At 46.8% G+C, this 16,899-nt stretch overlaps 1 protein-coding gene across 1 annotated transcript in view; it reads right to left on the reverse strand.

Moving 5' to 3' along the window:
• Positions 1–16,899, reverse strand: part of LOC147672899 (neuronal acetylcholine receptor subunit alpha-7-like) — a 132,500-nt gene that overhangs the window by 77,172 nt on the left and 38,429 nt on the right. The window contains exon 6 of the mRNA XM_086947941.1: positions 2,840–2,919. Coding sequence (XP_086804067.1) covers positions 2,840–2,919 — 80 coding nt within the window. The remainder of the gene's footprint in view (positions 1–2,839; positions 2,920–16,899) is intronic.

The raw sequence follows: 16,899 nt of genomic DNA on the forward strand, positions 1-16,899 counted from the left end.
CTCACTCCCCACTCACCTTCGTCTCACTCAGAACCACCCAGCATTCAGAAAGCAACTTAAAACTTGGATATTCGACAAGTAATTCCCCACCCTCCTTCAAGCGCCTTGGGACCCTCTGGGTATGTAGCGCGCTATGTAAATCTTTTGACTTTGACTTTGACTTTGACTTTCAGCGGTTGTGTTTCCAACCCCATGCAGCCCTCTTTTTTTGTTTACCTCTGTATGCTTCTCTTCTCTCTTAGCTCCTCATTATAAGTAGGCCCATAAATTCTGATTTATGCAGTAACTCCTGTTACCCCACATATATCCGATTAATGAGTTTCGTGATCAATATCAGGTCAAACCTGCCAATATTTATCAGGGTGAAAATGTCCGGCCTTTACCAGAACATGCATATTTTGGGGCGTTAAATACCAAAATCTCCATGCTATGCCCCCGAAAGCTCATGATATATAAAAATTATTGCACCCGATATTGATGCTAGGAAATATACCATTCAGGGTGGATCTGGTTAACTTTAGGCCTTTGCATATCTGTGAAGCTGGTTTTCTGAGCTCTCATTGCTGGTAGTTACACAGTACAGCACAGGTCTCTCACATTTTGGAGGGGAGTGTTAAAGTGTGGGTGTGTGTCCGGCTGCAGGCATGCTTTCCTTTCCTCCTTTAGTCTTTGTGCAGGTAGTTCTCTGCCTCCCTCTGTAAATGTGTTTTGGTTTCTTGCCTGTGTATGTGGTTCTCTGCCTCCCTGTCTGTAAGTATTTCAGTTCCTTGTGTGCGTTTGCGCTTTTCTGCCTCCCGCTGTATATGTGTTTCGGCTCCTTGTCTGAGTATGTGTTTTGGTTCCTTGTCTCGCTGTTTCACTGCCTTACTCTGCGGAGGTGTTTTTGGGCCTCCATCTGTGTGCATGTTTTGGCTCCCAATCTGTGCTTGTGCTTCTGTACCAACTACTCCTACTCGTACAACGCAGTTCTTCTGTTATTCCCGTGGCCTTCAACAGGAGAAATGGAATTAATGGACCACTGTGCTTTTCAAGTCACCAATGCACGATCCCCACAGCACCAGCGCTTCCTCTTCTCATACCTGTGAGTAGCTAGAAAGTTTATCCATGACTGTGCAGGAAGCTCCAGGGCTCCACAGCATTTTATCCAAGCAGGGGTTAAAAGAATCATCTACCCAGCATACGATACTGAGGATGAAATGTGTGCCGGTGCACAGCAAGGTGGGTTCTGTAGTTGCAGGTGTTGATTGTGTCTTCGATATATCAGGGTTTTTCTTAATTTGTGGTTTTGTGGTGTGTGAGGGAGGCATCTAAATGAGCTATGGTGGGAGTCAATGCAAACATCTGAAGAAGGCAGTGACGAGGAATCATCGCTTCGGTTGACAGAAGTTTATAACTATACCATTTTGAAATGTTTACAGTTGAACATTGAATTTGTTCAGAAGTCCTGAAGGTAGCATGTTGCACTACTCAACTTTAACATTGCATACCGCAAAGAAAATCATAGTTAGCAGGTTTTTATGAAGGCGCTTTTCTGAAAAATAACAAGTGAACTCCTTTCCCCGCCCCTCCTCTGTCCTTCCACTTAGCATGGCCCTTTAGCAGACGCAACAGTCGCATTCTTCATTGTTTGATAGTGGTCTGCTTTGCTGGCCCTCTGTGGAGGTGGATTCTTACAGCAGACCCCAATCTGTATCTGTATACTTATGGCACTGCATTGGTGTGATGTAACCAATTCCCAGGACTGGAATGGTCATATGGGAGACTGGGAAAATCCCTGGTAGGCTGACGGCCAGGGTCTGCTTTGAGAGTTCAAAGGACGAGGCTCATTAGCTATCAGTCTAGCGAATAGCCTAGGAAACCTTTCGCACCATGGGGAATCAACTAAATTTGCAAATGGCTGGTCATCTTACTTGTAACTGGTCTGCACTTTATAGCTAAATCTCACTCCACCACGTTAGCCAATTTATAAAGATTCTGATACAACTTGGGGAGAAATCAAGCAAGCCGACACCAGACCAGCCAGTTAAATATGCAAACAATCTGTTTATTTCTACAAACTGACACATTGCACCTAATACATAGGTACAAGAGCACTGGTATTGTAAAGGTGGTATGATTATTCAAGTTAAGGGATTTAAATTTATCAGCCTCAGAAGGATGGAAGTGTAGGTTTGCCCGGACATACTTTAAACTTATGATTTAAAGATCACGCCAGATGTCAGCAGCTCATACTGAACTCTCTACACCATCATCCCTGTGGTACATAGGTATAGTAGCACAACATTTTTCTTTGGAGTCTGACGCCAGTCCCACAGAAAACCAGGGTTTCTGAATACTGGGCCACTTAGTCTTGATTCCATTGCCATATACTTCCAGTCTCTTTATCTCACTCTCACAGGTTCTTTTTTTTATCACTGCCTTCTCAGTTTTTTACTGTTTTCCTATCTCTCTATTCCTACTTCTTTCTCCCCTTTCTGCCTTTTTTGCTTTCTTCCGAGAGATAGCCCTGGTCCCCAAAAAAGAGAGCCTTTGTTCACCACCTGGAGCCCCTTACCTGGTTAAGCACTCTCTCCACCAATCCTCTCTCCACCTCTGAGCTCTCCATCAAGGTCATTAGTGAACAGCTCATTGGAGGAATATGTAAACCAATCAGGATTGAATAATAACTGCGTGCCAAGGGCTGGTAATGCCACATTGTGTGCCATGGAATGGTGTTGCATCAAGGGGTAGAAGTGAGACGTGAGTCCCCAAGATTGTAGCTGCAAGAGTGTGTCTCATACAGCAGTGCTATAAAACTCACAAATAAATAAATAAATACATCTGGCCTGGAGGTCCTTACCTGGGGGCAGCCACTGGCAGTACCCACTGGAGTTCACCAGGATGTTGGTGTGGAACGTTGAATCGAAGTCTTCGTTGGCACTAAAAAAACAATGAAGACACCGTCAAGAACAAACCTTGGCAACAATGGTCCTTGTGCTGCGTATGGCATTGACTCTGCCCATCCTCAATGACCTGTCATCCACAACACTGAACAGCATTGGGTACCATGTGCACCCAGCCACAGTGGTGATTCTTGTGGCTGTTTGTGTCTGCATGTTGGAATATGCACAAAACTTGACTGCATTAATACAATATCTGGGAGCTCTTCTCCTAGGTGGCATGGACGTCAACTGAGGATAGGCTCCAGATTTACTCATTATACACGCAACGCAGCGCAGAGACCAAATTTAGTGCGCTACGATGTAAAAGGAAAAAATGCAGCATAGAGCCATAGAGACTAATATTGGCCTACTGCTGGTGCTGTCATCTCCTCCGCTGGCGCACAAAATGGTGGCTCTGCATGACACACAGCCTTGCACTGTGTTGCAGAGGTGAGTGTGCTCTGTGTAGCATAGGATTTATACTGAGACAACCTTAGAATGATTGCATGCATGCAATGTGTGCTGTGCAACGCAGTAAATTTGCAAAGCCTTGGTTGTTATATACTTATTTCCCCTTGTGAATAAAAGCCTGCAAGGTCCAGTCTGGCTGTCATCGTAGCCTGGGCTTGGATTTGCCCCAGTAACGTCCAAGTAATGCTCCCTTGCCCAAAGTGACGACACAAAGTACTGTAAAGGCTTGTTATGCGATGAAAAAGCAGCACCTTTCCCTAACAAAAGACATTTGGGCTGGACAGTAAATACCTTTGAGAGGCTTAGCATCACTTTGAGTCAATTGTGCAGTGCAGGTCTTTAGAAACTCTGGGCCTGGATGCTTGTGTGCATCTTAGGTGCTGGTTCCTCAGTAGCCATGGTCACAAATGCTCCTCTTGGCTGTCATGCCTACATTTGCATGTAGGTGTATAGGTATGTGCTTATGCCCATAGGTGCAAATATGACCATCCTTCAGGCATAGGGCTCCTTGCCTGTATACATGATCACATTATACAGAGAAACACCACAATGATTGTGGCCATTGCTCAAGTCTATGTCAGTGAGTGTGAGTGGATGATCAGACCATGGCCACCTTACTGCTACGACGTGAAATGTCCATCGCATCACCAGGCGCATAAAGTAGCACCCGCAAGCCAGGCTTCAATCAAATTTAGCAAGTAGAGGTGCCAAATTGCTGTAAATTTCCAGGAAAAAGTCAGCTTTCCTTTTCCAAATTATAGTCATCAGATGTGTTAGCCTATTGGTTCAACTGAAGGAAATGAACACTGTCACAGAGAATATGCTGATTTGCTACATCAAAGTCCAGGACTGGGACCATGGTGTACCATGATTGGGAAGCAGGGGGGGGCGGTTACATAATGAAATATGCTGCATAAATTGCCCCTAAGCTCTGATCCTTATTCAATGGAATGACATTGTAGAAAGTGGATCCATTGTCAGGAAATTTTACCTAAAACCATAACTTTGACAGGACAATGGAAATTGTGCATCCATAGTTATTTCAAAACTAATAATGATTTAAAAAAATATTTACCATATATTTAATCATCCTTTGCAGAATTCAATATAAACAATTTGTTTCTTGCAGTAATGAGCCAAACGTTACAAAAAGTCTACACTTGAATAATAATAAAGTTTCTTTCACAATGTACCCTTTGCCTGTTTCGTTGATGAATCGGTGCATTCAAGAGATGTAAATATCCCACGTGTTGCTAATTTCCTTGTGTATTCAACTCCAGGTTATTGGTAGGAAGTACTTTAGTTTTTTCTTGTCAACAAGCAGCAGCAAGCAATTTCAAAGCCAGGGTGTCTGGTGTTGACTGGCTGCCGTTTGCCTTTGTCAATTATTGCTTTGTGTTGTCTTAGTTTTTGTAAAACTTTATTTTTGAGGAGCTGCGGGGAACTCGCCAATATACAAAATAAATATCTGCTGAATGCAAAGTATTTTATCTGGCCTCACACAGTAAACTTTGCCATAGTAAACCCTGGCAGTGAATGGAACTACTTTGTGTGGATGTGCATTTTGTGAAAGAGCTAAGCCATCACTCACAGTGAATTTACCCAATGGCTGAAGTGGGCGGACCCACTGCCCCTGCTGTATGCTGTAGTGTGCGGAAGAAAAAATGTGAATCACACAACACTGACCAATGGATGAAGAGGGCTGGTTGAAAGCTACTGTAAGTACATTTTATTTATAATTCTGGTAAAACCAAAAGGTTTTATTATTGTTATTGCATTCTTGTATAGCGTGTGGCTACCCATAGGGTTTCCCAGCGCTTAGGTGGCAAGCTAGACAGCTTAAGGAGGTTTTCGTCTCCTTCAGCATAAAGAGTAGGGAGGTGCAGCACCGCAGAGACTCTGGAAGGCCATTCCATAACTTGCCGCCGAGTGAAGAAAAAGAGCAACCACCCATTCGGGCACGCCTAATTCTGAGAACTATGAAAAGAGGTTGCTTACTTGAACGCAAAGTGCGGGAGGGGTGGTAAGGATGGCAAGATTTTGCAGGTCCTGAGCGCTAGTAGATTTTATACATATAGCACAATGCCTTTAAATTGATGCGCTTATCCACTGTAAGCCAATGAAGGTCATGAAGAAGGCCAGACTCAGAAGTATATTTTGGGAACCGGAACAGGAGCCTGGCGGCAGAGTTCCGAACCACCTGAAGGCGTCTGATCACGGTCTTATCTGCTCCCAGATATAAGGTGTTACTGTAACCCAGCCTATACAAAATCATGGCCTGGATGATGGTTCTCTGGGCAGGGTAGGGAAGCACCCATATGATCTTTTTAAGCCACTTAATAATGGCAAAGCATGAAGAGGCCACCGAGGCTACCTCGGCTGCTTGGGGCTTCATGGATAGAGTGGAGTCTATTGTCTCTGAAAAACAAGGGGGAGAGCAAGGGATGGTGTTCACTGATAGTGAACGGAGAATACTCCTATTCCCCTGGTCAAGGATTTTGTCAAACAAATAGAGGAGTATCACCCGACATAAAGCTGAAGGTTTCCTAGACGGGGTTTCTAGAATGGTGAAAAAGGAAGATTCATCCTTTTGTAAGAAACCCCTCACTCACCACCTAGTGGTGACATGCTTCATCATCGGTGTCCACCCTGGTGGCACTAGCGTCACCAGGGTGTGCTTCGACACCTGTAGTACAGTGGAGCAGGTTGTGACTGTAAGTGCAAAAAAATAAATGTTAAAAATTGTCCTGGTTTAACTTAGAAAAATGAATTTTATTTTAAAGCAACTGGACAATGTTAAAAAGCTTTGAGCGAGATACTGGAAGGGGAGTTACGACCTACGTATCTCTGTATGTGTTTGTGGTGAATTGGTCAACATGTTTCTACCATATGGATTAATATCCGGTATTCGTCAGGACCATGGGTGAGGAAATGGACGGTGTGGGCCCCCTATAAAGCACACCCTATCCTAAATCCTCTTGTACCACTAGGCAAAATTGCCAATGGTAAAATGCTCCGAAAAATTGATGGGCATAAGTGTTTGGAGAAAAGCAAAAAAACGTATTTGAGTGCTTTTGAATGATTTGGCGGGCAGGGGGTAGGCTCATCTCACCATACAACATATTAGTTTGTCGGTGAGGAGTAAGGCCAGTAACCTACTTCTACCTTCCTCTGCTCGGCTAGTGAGAGTGGAGTGGAGTCTAACCCAAAGCTGAGGTTCGTCTCCTTGTTAGTGGGTACGGAGAGAGTCCCAAGAGAGGAAGGCCGGTGTTGGGGCCCCCAGAGTTGGGTATTCCTACCCAATACCATAACCTCGGTCTTGTCACCGTTCAACTTTAGAGCTATAGAATGCATCCAAGTGGAGACAAGGCCGAGGCAGGAGTTAAGGTCTTCCGATGAGGCATCCTGCTTGGACAACAAAGAGAAAATAATCTGGGTGTTGTCCGTGTCTGACAAGAGGGTGAGGCCGCAGCTTTCCACTAGGTCCACCAGAGATCAGACGTAAATGTTGAAAAGCATGGGGCTGAGGGCAGACCCCTGCTGGACTCCGGAAGGGAGCAGGTGTGTGCTCGACTCAACGTTTGTTGGGAAAACCTGAAAAGTGCGATCCTTCAGGAAGTAGGATAACCAGGCCAGCGCAATGCCCTGGAGACCCGGTGCGTTACTGTTACAACGCAACTTTTACGTCGTAATGCTGTTACAACGCAGCTTTTACAACACAGGTTCCATTACAACGGATGTCATTACAACGCAGGATATTACATAGCAGATGGTATTACAACGCATACCATTACATCGTAAGTATTGGTAAGTATTTAAAAATTTTTTATTTTATTTAATTTTATTTAATTAATTTAATTAATATTAATTATTAATAAATATATTTATTTATGTTTTTTAATGTTATAAATTAAACATATTAATTTAAGTAATTTTTAAAATAAGTATGAGTATAGGAGTATATGTTTTGGGGTACTGAGGTATATGTTTTGGGGTGTTTGGGTATTTTTAGGTTTCAGGGCAGGGTTTGGGTTTTGGGGTACAGGGGTGTTTTTAGGTTTCAGGGCAGGGTTTGGGTTTTGGGGTACAGGGGTGTTTTTAGGTTTTAGGGCAGGGTTTGGGTTTTGGGGTACAGGGGTATTTTTAGGTTTTAGGGCAGGGTTTGGGTTTTGGGGTACAGGGGTGTTTTTAGGTTTTAGGGCAGGGTTTGGGTTTTGGGGTACAGGGGTGTTTTTAGGTTTCAGGGTTTGGGTTTTGGGGTACAGGGGTGTTTTTAGGTTTTAGGGCAGGGTTTGGGTTTTGGGGTACAGGGGTGTTTTTAGGTTTCAGGGCTGGGTTTGGGTTTTGGGGTACAGGGGTATTTTTAGGTTTCAGGGCAGGGTTTGGGTTTTGGGGTACAGGGGTGTTTTTAGGTTTCAGGGCAGGGTTTGGGTTTTGGGGTACAGGGGTGTTTTTAGGTTTTAGGGCAGGGTTTGGGTTTTGGGGTACAGGGGTGTTTTTAGGTTTTAGGGCTGGGTTTGGGTTTTGGGGTACAGGGGTATTTTTAGGTTTTAGGGCTGGGTTTGGGTTTTGGGGTTCAGGGGTATTTTTAGGGTTTCTTTTTTTAAAGTACGACTTTAATTAAATTAAAATAATTAATTAAATTAAAATTAATTAAATTTATTTAATGAAATTAATTGCAATTTTAAGATTAATACAATTATATTTATTAAATTAAATTAATTAAATTTAAATAATTACTATTATTAAATGTATTAAATTAAATTAATAAAATTATATTATTTTAATTACATTACATTAATTCCTATTTAAAATTAAATTAAACTTATTTAAATAAATTATATTAATTACATTTTTTAATTATTTTAATTATATTAGTAAAATAAAATTAATAAAATTAACTTAATTTCATTTTTTAAAATAAATTATACTTACCTATACTTACGATGTAATGGTATGCGTTGTAATACCATCTGCTATGTAATATCCTGCGTTGTAATGACATCTGTTGTAATGGAACCTGCGTTGTAAAAGTTGCGATGTTACAGCATGTGTTGTAAAATAACGCGTTGTAACACCATAGATCCGGAGACCCAGATGTGTCAATCTTTAGACAAGAATGAAGTTAGAAATGGCATCAAAAGCCGCACTGAGGTCTAGTAAGGTAAGTGGGACTGTACCACCCATGTCCAGGAGCCATCTGAGATGCTCTGTAACTCCTAGTAGAGCAGATTCAGTGCTATTCTCAGCTCTAAATCCAGACTGGGGAGGGTGGGGGCATTTTGGGCTTCCACCAATAAGGTGAGCTGGGTGTTTACATGCTTCTCCAGTATTTTGGAGAGAAATGGGCCTGAAATTGGACCAGATGGATGGGTCCAAATGGGTTGGGATGTTTTGTTTAACGGGGCCACCATGGCATGCTTCCAGACTTTGGGATGAAGCCCCTAATGCACGGAAGAGTTCCGCAGTTCAACCGGGGGAGACATGAGGTGAGGAATTAAAATGCTCAATTTGGCAGGGAGAAGAGGATCGAGCTGGGAACCTGGTTTAATAGACTGCAGTAGGTCCATAAATAGCAATAAATCTAAGGGGGGGGAGAGAGAGTAATTGAGCCAGCGGCTGGCTTTTGGCCGGGTGAATATTTTCTTTAAAGGAAGACGAGGTGGGAATAAGAGATGAGCTTTTGCTCCAGAGCTGGAGCTTGGCCGTGCTTGCTGTGGCCAGAGCGAGTTGAATACTTGTGACTCTCTCGATGAAATAGACTTCCAACTCTTCACATTGGGCTTGTGACAGTGGCGGAGAGGACACCGTATTATTGGGGTCGATCAGGTCTTGATCCACTTTGAAAAGTGTTTTCAGGCAGTTTTTGGCTTTTGAAATTATTTCAGAGAAGAAGGGGGCACGAGCATTTACACAGTTCCTGTGGTAATGGCTCAAGGCTATTTCATATTTTGATTTAGAATTATGATCATATTATTTTCTCCACTCCCTTGCAAGGATTTTTTTCTTCCAGCAGAGATAAATTAAACCAAGGGGCAGGGGGTGATGCCTGGATACAGATTTTAATGTATCTGGTAAAATTCTGTCAAGGGAGTGTTAAGCCAGTTCTCGACCATGAGCGGATCACGGACAACCTGGAGAGCCAGTTAGGGAACAGTGCTAGATAAATGGGTATTGAAGGCAGGAATGTCGAGTTTAGCCCAATTTCTGGCCATCACTTAGGACCTGTAGTGACAGAGCAGAAGGAAATGTAGTGGGGAATAAAAAAAGGAACTGCACAATGGTCTGTCCACCATAATGGCACAGGGAAGTGGGTGGTGAGACCAGAAACCTTGGAAAAAATGGGGTCCAACATGTAGACCTAGATCTAAATTTGACTTAGTTTGTAGGTAACATCTTTGAGATGCAAATTTAGGTCTCCTAACAGTGTAAATGTAGCGCTTTTTAATATGTATGGAGAGATTAAGTCAGGATCAGTAGGGCACCATTTCCCGGCATAGCCGGGAGGGACGATAGATTAAAGCACCAGACACTGTAAATTTAGGCTTAAGGTGAAGTGAGGAGAAGAGGGCTTCGCACGCTGTGGAGTGAAGTTTCCTATTTTACACTGGAAGGCATCACTGTGGATAATGGCAATTCCGCCTCCTAACTTGTCTTTGTGGTCCCTTCTAGGAGTGCAATAGTTATATGGCAATGCGGTGATGATATTTGGAAGGAGGCCATGTGTAGCCAAGTTTCCTGGGCAAGGAGTGGCAGTTTAGACTGACAAAACTGAACCCGCTATTGGTCGAGCAGCCTCTATCCAGGGCGCTCTTGAGCTCCACACCCAGAGTATTGATGCTAGGCGCATCGCCTAAGATTCGCGGGGGTTCCTTAGGGTCGCAAGCAAAATGGCGATGTTTGCAACGGTCGCCGTAAACTGAAGGATCATTCAAGGATCGACATGCCTCTGAACAGGCAGGGCAGAATGCTTTTAGCTGGTTAGGGGAAAAGTCTTTCCTGAGGACCTTGGAAGGGGCAGGGGTCCTGGCCTTAGGCCCCTGCCAGGCACAAACGGGCTTGCCTTTGGCATTGCCGGCACGCCTGCTGTGCGCATCCGCTGCACGTCGGCGCCTGGCTGGCGTTTAATAGTGCAGATGAGCGGCGGAAATGCTGTTCTGCTGAGCCGCAAGCCACCCAAGATGGCGGCCATCAGGATGCATCTGAAATGTATAGCAGGACGTATGCCAGCTCCCTCTGCACAATCCGGAAACCCGCGGCAGACCGAGGAACTGGGAGAGCAAGCAAAGTAAAAGTTGGAAATTCAATTGTAAAAAGGTCTTAGCCAACACCAGACCCAAAACCTGCACATATTTAAGCCAGGTTGAGAGACTGAATCAAGTATTATAAATGATTTTGATTCAATATTTTAGCATAGTTTACATCTTAAGCTTGTTCAAATAACAAAATAGAAGATAGTCACTTCTGACACATAGGAACAATCCTGCTAAGGTAAATACTTCGAGTTCTGGTCTTGTTACAGTTTCTTTAAGTTATTTCCAGGAAGAACCCTAGATATTTTGCTTCTCCTTTAATGTCTAATGTTTTTAACCTCAAAGGACCCTCTGTGAGACCCTTCCCCAGTACCATGCAATGCAGGTCTCGGGATGACGAAAGGCTAATTGAGCCCCAAGATTCCTTTATGTGGCCATGGGGTTAAACATAGATCCTGCAGTAGCAGCATTAATCCACTTAGACCCCACCTGACTTACTGCAATCATTCTGACAATTTGAAAAACTTGGTCGCAAAATATATATTTTACTCCTTATTTAAGAAAACAACGTTGAGTGGAAACATGCTGGGCACAGTACCTTTATTAAATGAATTGCCCTCTGGGTCTAACAGGTCAGCAATTTGCTGATTTACAAGCCACATAATATAATATATAATCCATTGCGCTCTTTCTTGTTGAAATGTGGTGCTTCCACAAGCTCTTCAGTGGGAACCTGACTCTGAACTTTTGGATGTTTTTACAAGTAACTGACAGAATAAAGAAGTGCACCCTTTAATACAATATGTTTTGTAGGTTTTTGGTGTGCTTTGTGCAATTCTCTATATGTTTTTTTTTTTAATTTTTAAAACCTTTATTTAAAAACAGTGCACACAGCTATTCAGCCTGACATCCCGGAGGCAAGGCAGCACGATGGATCAGGAGAACAATAGTGCAAGAATCAATGCAGCAGTACAATGAAGGTTGATTTTACTTTTTTATAAGAAAAAACAGAGAGAATAGGAAAGAAAAAGAAGCGCCAGGTGAGGCGCAAAGAAATAGGCAATGGAGTACGAGATCCAGTGAGGCATTATAGGGGGGAACATATGGAGCACGAGTGTGAAAACAGGAAAAGAGGCCAGGAGCGAGGGGGGAGGGAGGAAAGCACAGGATAGCATTCACACAGCATTGCAGTTGGTGTCACAGGCTACGGCGACAGATGTTCCTCCAGCGGAACGGGTTCCGGGGGTATGCAGAAGTCTCCCTTGTATGCGTTCCAGGCTCCCCACAACTTCTGCCACTTTTTGGGTTTACCCCTGGCAACATAAACAGTCTTCTCCCTGAACATACACCAATCCATATTGGCTTTCCATTGCACAACCTTAGGAGCTGCCGGAGCTCCCCACTTCTGAGCGATATCACGCTTAGCCACCATGTTGCCAAGGGTCACCCATTGAGTCTGGGCCACGTTGTGGTCCGTCGGATCCCAGATGTTAAGGAGGCATCTCCTGGCCTCCGCATTCACCGCTACCCCAGTCACCTCACCCATAATCAAGTGCACACATCGCCAGTAGGAGGCTATTGCAGGGCACTCCCATAGGATATGCATAAAGGTGGCAAGGGCACCACAGCCACGGCGACAGAGCCCATCTTCAGAGTAGCCCATATGCACAAGACGGGGACCAGTTACGTAAACCCTGTGCAAGATCTTAAGCTGCACCAATCTGAGACGGGAAGAGATGGCAACCTCCTTGGGGGAGGACACCGCACTCTGCCAGTCCTCATCATCGATTTCCAGCCCATCACGCACCCACTGATCCCTCACGCCCAGGAGGAGGTCGGTACGGACATTTATAAGCTTTTTATAGGACAGTGAGATGGCGCTGTCCGGCATATGGCCGTCCAGCACCCTATCTTCCAATGGGGAGCTTTCTGGGATCGCCCCCTCCTCCGGCCTAGCAGAAAGCAATGCGTGCCGTAACTGGGCGTACCGGAAAAATTCAGAGGCACCCAACTGAAATTCGGCCTGCAACTGGGGAAAGGTCTTAATCTCACCTCTCGACAACATATCTTCCACCCTAGAGATGCCTATGAGGTCCCATTTATCAAAACCCTTGGTGTGCCACAACTTGCCCAGGATGTCCGAATCATATAATGGGGTCAGTCTGGTCAGTCTACCTTTCCACCCCTGCGCCTTGGTAATTGCCCTCCAAATATGGACCGCGGTTTTCGTTGGACCCGACATCCGCCCATCAAGAGACCTCGAGTAGAGCGCCCTATAGTAATTCCTGCCACCCAGGAGCCATCTATCCATGGTGTATCCAGGGTTGTTTTCCGGACCATAGAGTCCGTGGTTGATAGCCGCTAACTGGGAGGCCCAATAATATCTACGCACATCCGGTAGCGCTATTCCCCCATCGTACCACGGGAGCGTAAGCTTCGTGATAGCGATGCGGGGCCGGCCATCCCAGAGCAAAGCACGTTGCAGGCCCTCGATCTCCCGGAAGTACCGGGCGGGGACCGGATCCTGAGTATTCTGCAGGGCATAAAGGAACCTAGGCAAGGACATCATTTTAAATAATGCCGCGCGCCCAAGCAAAGAGAGCGGAAGCTTGCGCCAACCCTCCACATCTCGCCGAAGGCGGAGAAGAGGGGGAAGCAGATTATGGTCATAGCGCGCCTTCGCATTACTGGAGATATAAATCCCCAAGTACCTGAAGCCCTGGCTCGCCACCTAGATGCCGCAGCCCCTAGGGAGGCGCGGTGTTCCCCCTTTCAGTACATACAGGTATGACTTGGCCCAGTTGATAATTAGGCCAGAGTACCGACCAAAAAGCCGCAGTACATCACAAGCCACAATAAGGGATGTGCAGGGGGAAGTGAGGTACAACAGAATATCATCCGCGTAGAGAGAGACTCTGTCCTCAAAACCAGGGGCCCACCTGATACCATGCAGATCCGGGTGAGTCCGCAACAAGGTCGCGAGTGGCTCGAGCGCGAGTGCGAACAGGAGAGGTGACAAAGGACAACCCTGTCTGGTGCCCCTATAAAGAGCGAAAGTCACCGAAACACGGCCATTAACGGCAACGTTGGCCAGCGGTTCAGCATACATGAGTTTAACCCATCCCACAAATTCCGGGCCAAAACCGAGCTTCGCCAACACTGCCCACAAGTAACTCCACTTGAGGGAGTCAAAGGCCATCGTGGCGTCCAAAGACGCCAGGACAGCCGGCTCCTCAAGTGTATGGGCCCTAGCCAGGGCACCGTGAAGTCTGCGCAAGTTAAGAGCAGTGTTGCGGTGCGGAATAAAGCCCGACTGGTCCGGGTGCACTAAGTCGCCGATAACACCAACCAGACGATTGGCGAGCATCTTGGCAAGAATCTTAGGCTCTGCGTTCAAGAGAGAGATGGGACGGTACGACCGGCACAAATCCCTCGGCTTCCCTTCCTTATGGATGACCACAATGGTGGCCAACCTCTGGTCAAGGGGAAGTAGGCCATTCTCCCGTGCCTCCAGGAACATATTGCGCAGATGTGGGGACACCACATCCGGTCTGATCTTGTACAATTCAACCGGGATACCGTTGGGACCAGGAGCCTTGCCCGACCGCAATGAACGGATCGCAAGTGCGACCTCATCCACGGAAATGTCCCTGTCCAGGTCATCCCGATCCTCGTCCGACAAGCACGGGAGATCGATATCGGAAAGAAATGCGGCAGAATCAGTCTCAGACCGGTCCGAGACAGAGGCGTAGACACCTCGAAAGTAATCCGCAAAGGACTCGGCAATGGCACTCGGGTCAGTGACCACCACTCCGTCCTCTCCCAATATCTCAGGGACAACACGGCTGGCCCTCTCCCTCCTGTCCAGCCAGGCCAACAACTTCCCGGCCTTGTCGCCGACGTCGTAAATCTGACCCTGCTGTTCTTTAGCCAGGACAAGGCTGCGTTAGTAGCGAGATCTCGGTACTCCGCATGTTTAAGGGAGAGATCATGTAGGAGGACAGGATCGGGGCCCGCCTCCAACCGGGAGTCCATCTCCATGATCTCCGCCTCGATGCGCACCATATCGGCATCTCTGACTCTACGGGCCTCTGCTATAAGAGCAAAGGCCTCTCCCCTCAAAACTGTCTTAAATGCCTTTCACAGAGTGGCGGCCGATATAACCGACCCCTCATTTTCGGTGAAATAGAGATCAATGGCCTTGGCCAGGAGACTACGAGTTTTGGGGTTGCGGAAGTACCATGGGTTAACGACCACCGGTCGTTCCGACAGAACAATATTAAAGTCGAAGGAGACCCACAGCGGGGAATGATCCAAAATACCCCGTGCCAAAAAACGGGCCTCGGAGACCGCAAGCGCATGAGCCGCCAGGGTAAGAACGTAGTCGATCCTGGAAAGACTGCTGTGTGCGCCGGAGTGGAAGGAATAGTGGCTTTGGGTGGGATGCAGGAGTCGCCAACTATCGACCAACCCCAGCGTCTCAAGGAAGGTGGGCAGCCACAGTTGGGTGGTACGGAGGTCTCTAGGCGGATGTCGGTCCAAGGATCCGGAGCAAACCGAGTTAAAATCACCCCCCACAATCAACAGCCCAGCGGGCATATTCAAAATGGTCCAAGGTCCTGGAATGTGCCAGTCTGTAAACCCGGGGGAACGTAAACTGAAAGTAACGTCAGGGCACGCCCCTCCCATCGTCCCGCTACAGCGGCATACCGCCCCCTCTCATCAATCACAGTAGAGTCAATCTCAAACGGAAGGAACGTACGCACCAGAACACCCGCCCCCTGAGATCCCGAAGAGAACCCCGAATGGGCCACCATTTTAAACCCTTTTCGGTTGAGCGCTCTACATGTATTTCCAACCAAATGAGTTTCCTGCAAGAGAACAATATCTGGCATATGACGTTTAAGCAATTGCAGCACAACCCCTCTCTTAATACGGTCACCCAAGCCATTGACGTTCCAACTGAGAACTTGCAATTTCCTACCCCCCATCGTCATGTCCCAGGTCCCACCCAACCCCGAAAAGCCTCGACAACAAGTGAAACAGAACAGTACATACGACCCATTGCCTAAGAGACAGAAAGAAAAAGTGAAGAAAACACACATGAACGTCCCCACCACCACCCCCCACCCTGCACCCCTGCAGCAGACTAAAAAGCCCCCCCAACCAGCAGTGTGCCTGTCGCCCCATCAACTAAACTACAAGAAAGACCCTGGAGCAGTAAGGAATCCCTGCAATCCCCTCCCGCCACCCTCCATGGAAAAAATAGGAGAAACAAAAAAAATGGAAAAGCTTTGGCATTAGTAGTCACAGACATCGGGATCACCAACCGCCAAGGCTAGCGCAACAACACCTAGTCCTGAAGATCAAGGCCCCCAGATGCGCCTCCGGAGTGTTCATCCTGCTCTTCTCGACGTTGCGGCAAGGTATCCAGCCAGTCGCTCGCCGACTCAGGCATGTCGAAGAACAGGGCTCGGCCAGCATGCTCGATCCGCAGTTTAGCAGGGAACAGCATAGAGAACTTGAACCCCATGTCTCTGAGGCGCCGTTTCACCCCCGCAAAACTCTGACGCTGTCTCTGAACGGCCCTGGTGAAGTCCGAGTAGAAATGCACTTCAGCGTTCTGGAATTTAAGTGGCCCGTGTCTCCTGGAAGCTTGAAGGATTACATCCCGGTCTCTAAAATTGAAGAGCCGGGCGATGATGGGCCTCGGTGCGACACCCGACTTCGGAGGGCCGCCAGGTATCCTATGAGCCCGTTCCACAGAGAAAAAGTTACTGAGCCCGGCTGGTGCAAGATGTGTCTTCACCAAGTGCTCCACAAAGAGGTCGACAGCCGCTTCTTCCGCTCCCTCCGGTACTCCGATGATGCGGACGTTCTGTCGTCTAGCACGCCCTTCAAAGTCCTCCAGCCGTCTGGAGAATTGGTCATTAACCGATCGTAGGGTCCGGACCTCCGCTTGCAGGTCCGAGACGTCGGTAGTCAGGCTGGAGGTCTTAATATCCAGGGTTTTCACCCGATCATTGGTTTTGCCCAAGTCGGCCCTGATCAGGTTGATATCAATGGCCAGGGTGTCCACCTTGTGTGTCAGGACCTCGTGCTGTTTCTGCATCTCAGTCCTGATGCTTGTGATGGCCCCCATGATATCACTCAAAGTAGGTTCCGAGCCGTCAGGCGAGCCCGTACGTAGAGAGTCTTTAGATGGGGCCACCACAGAAGGCGAGGTCCTTTGCTGGGCATAGCGGTCGATCTTG

This window comes from Lissotriton vulgaris, unplaced genomic scaffold (assembly GCF_964263255.1).
Source record: "Lissotriton vulgaris unplaced genomic scaffold, aLisVul1.2 SCAFFOLD_2170, whole genome shotgun sequence".
NCBI lineage: Eukaryota > Metazoa > Chordata > Amphibia > Caudata > Salamandridae > Lissotriton > Lissotriton vulgaris.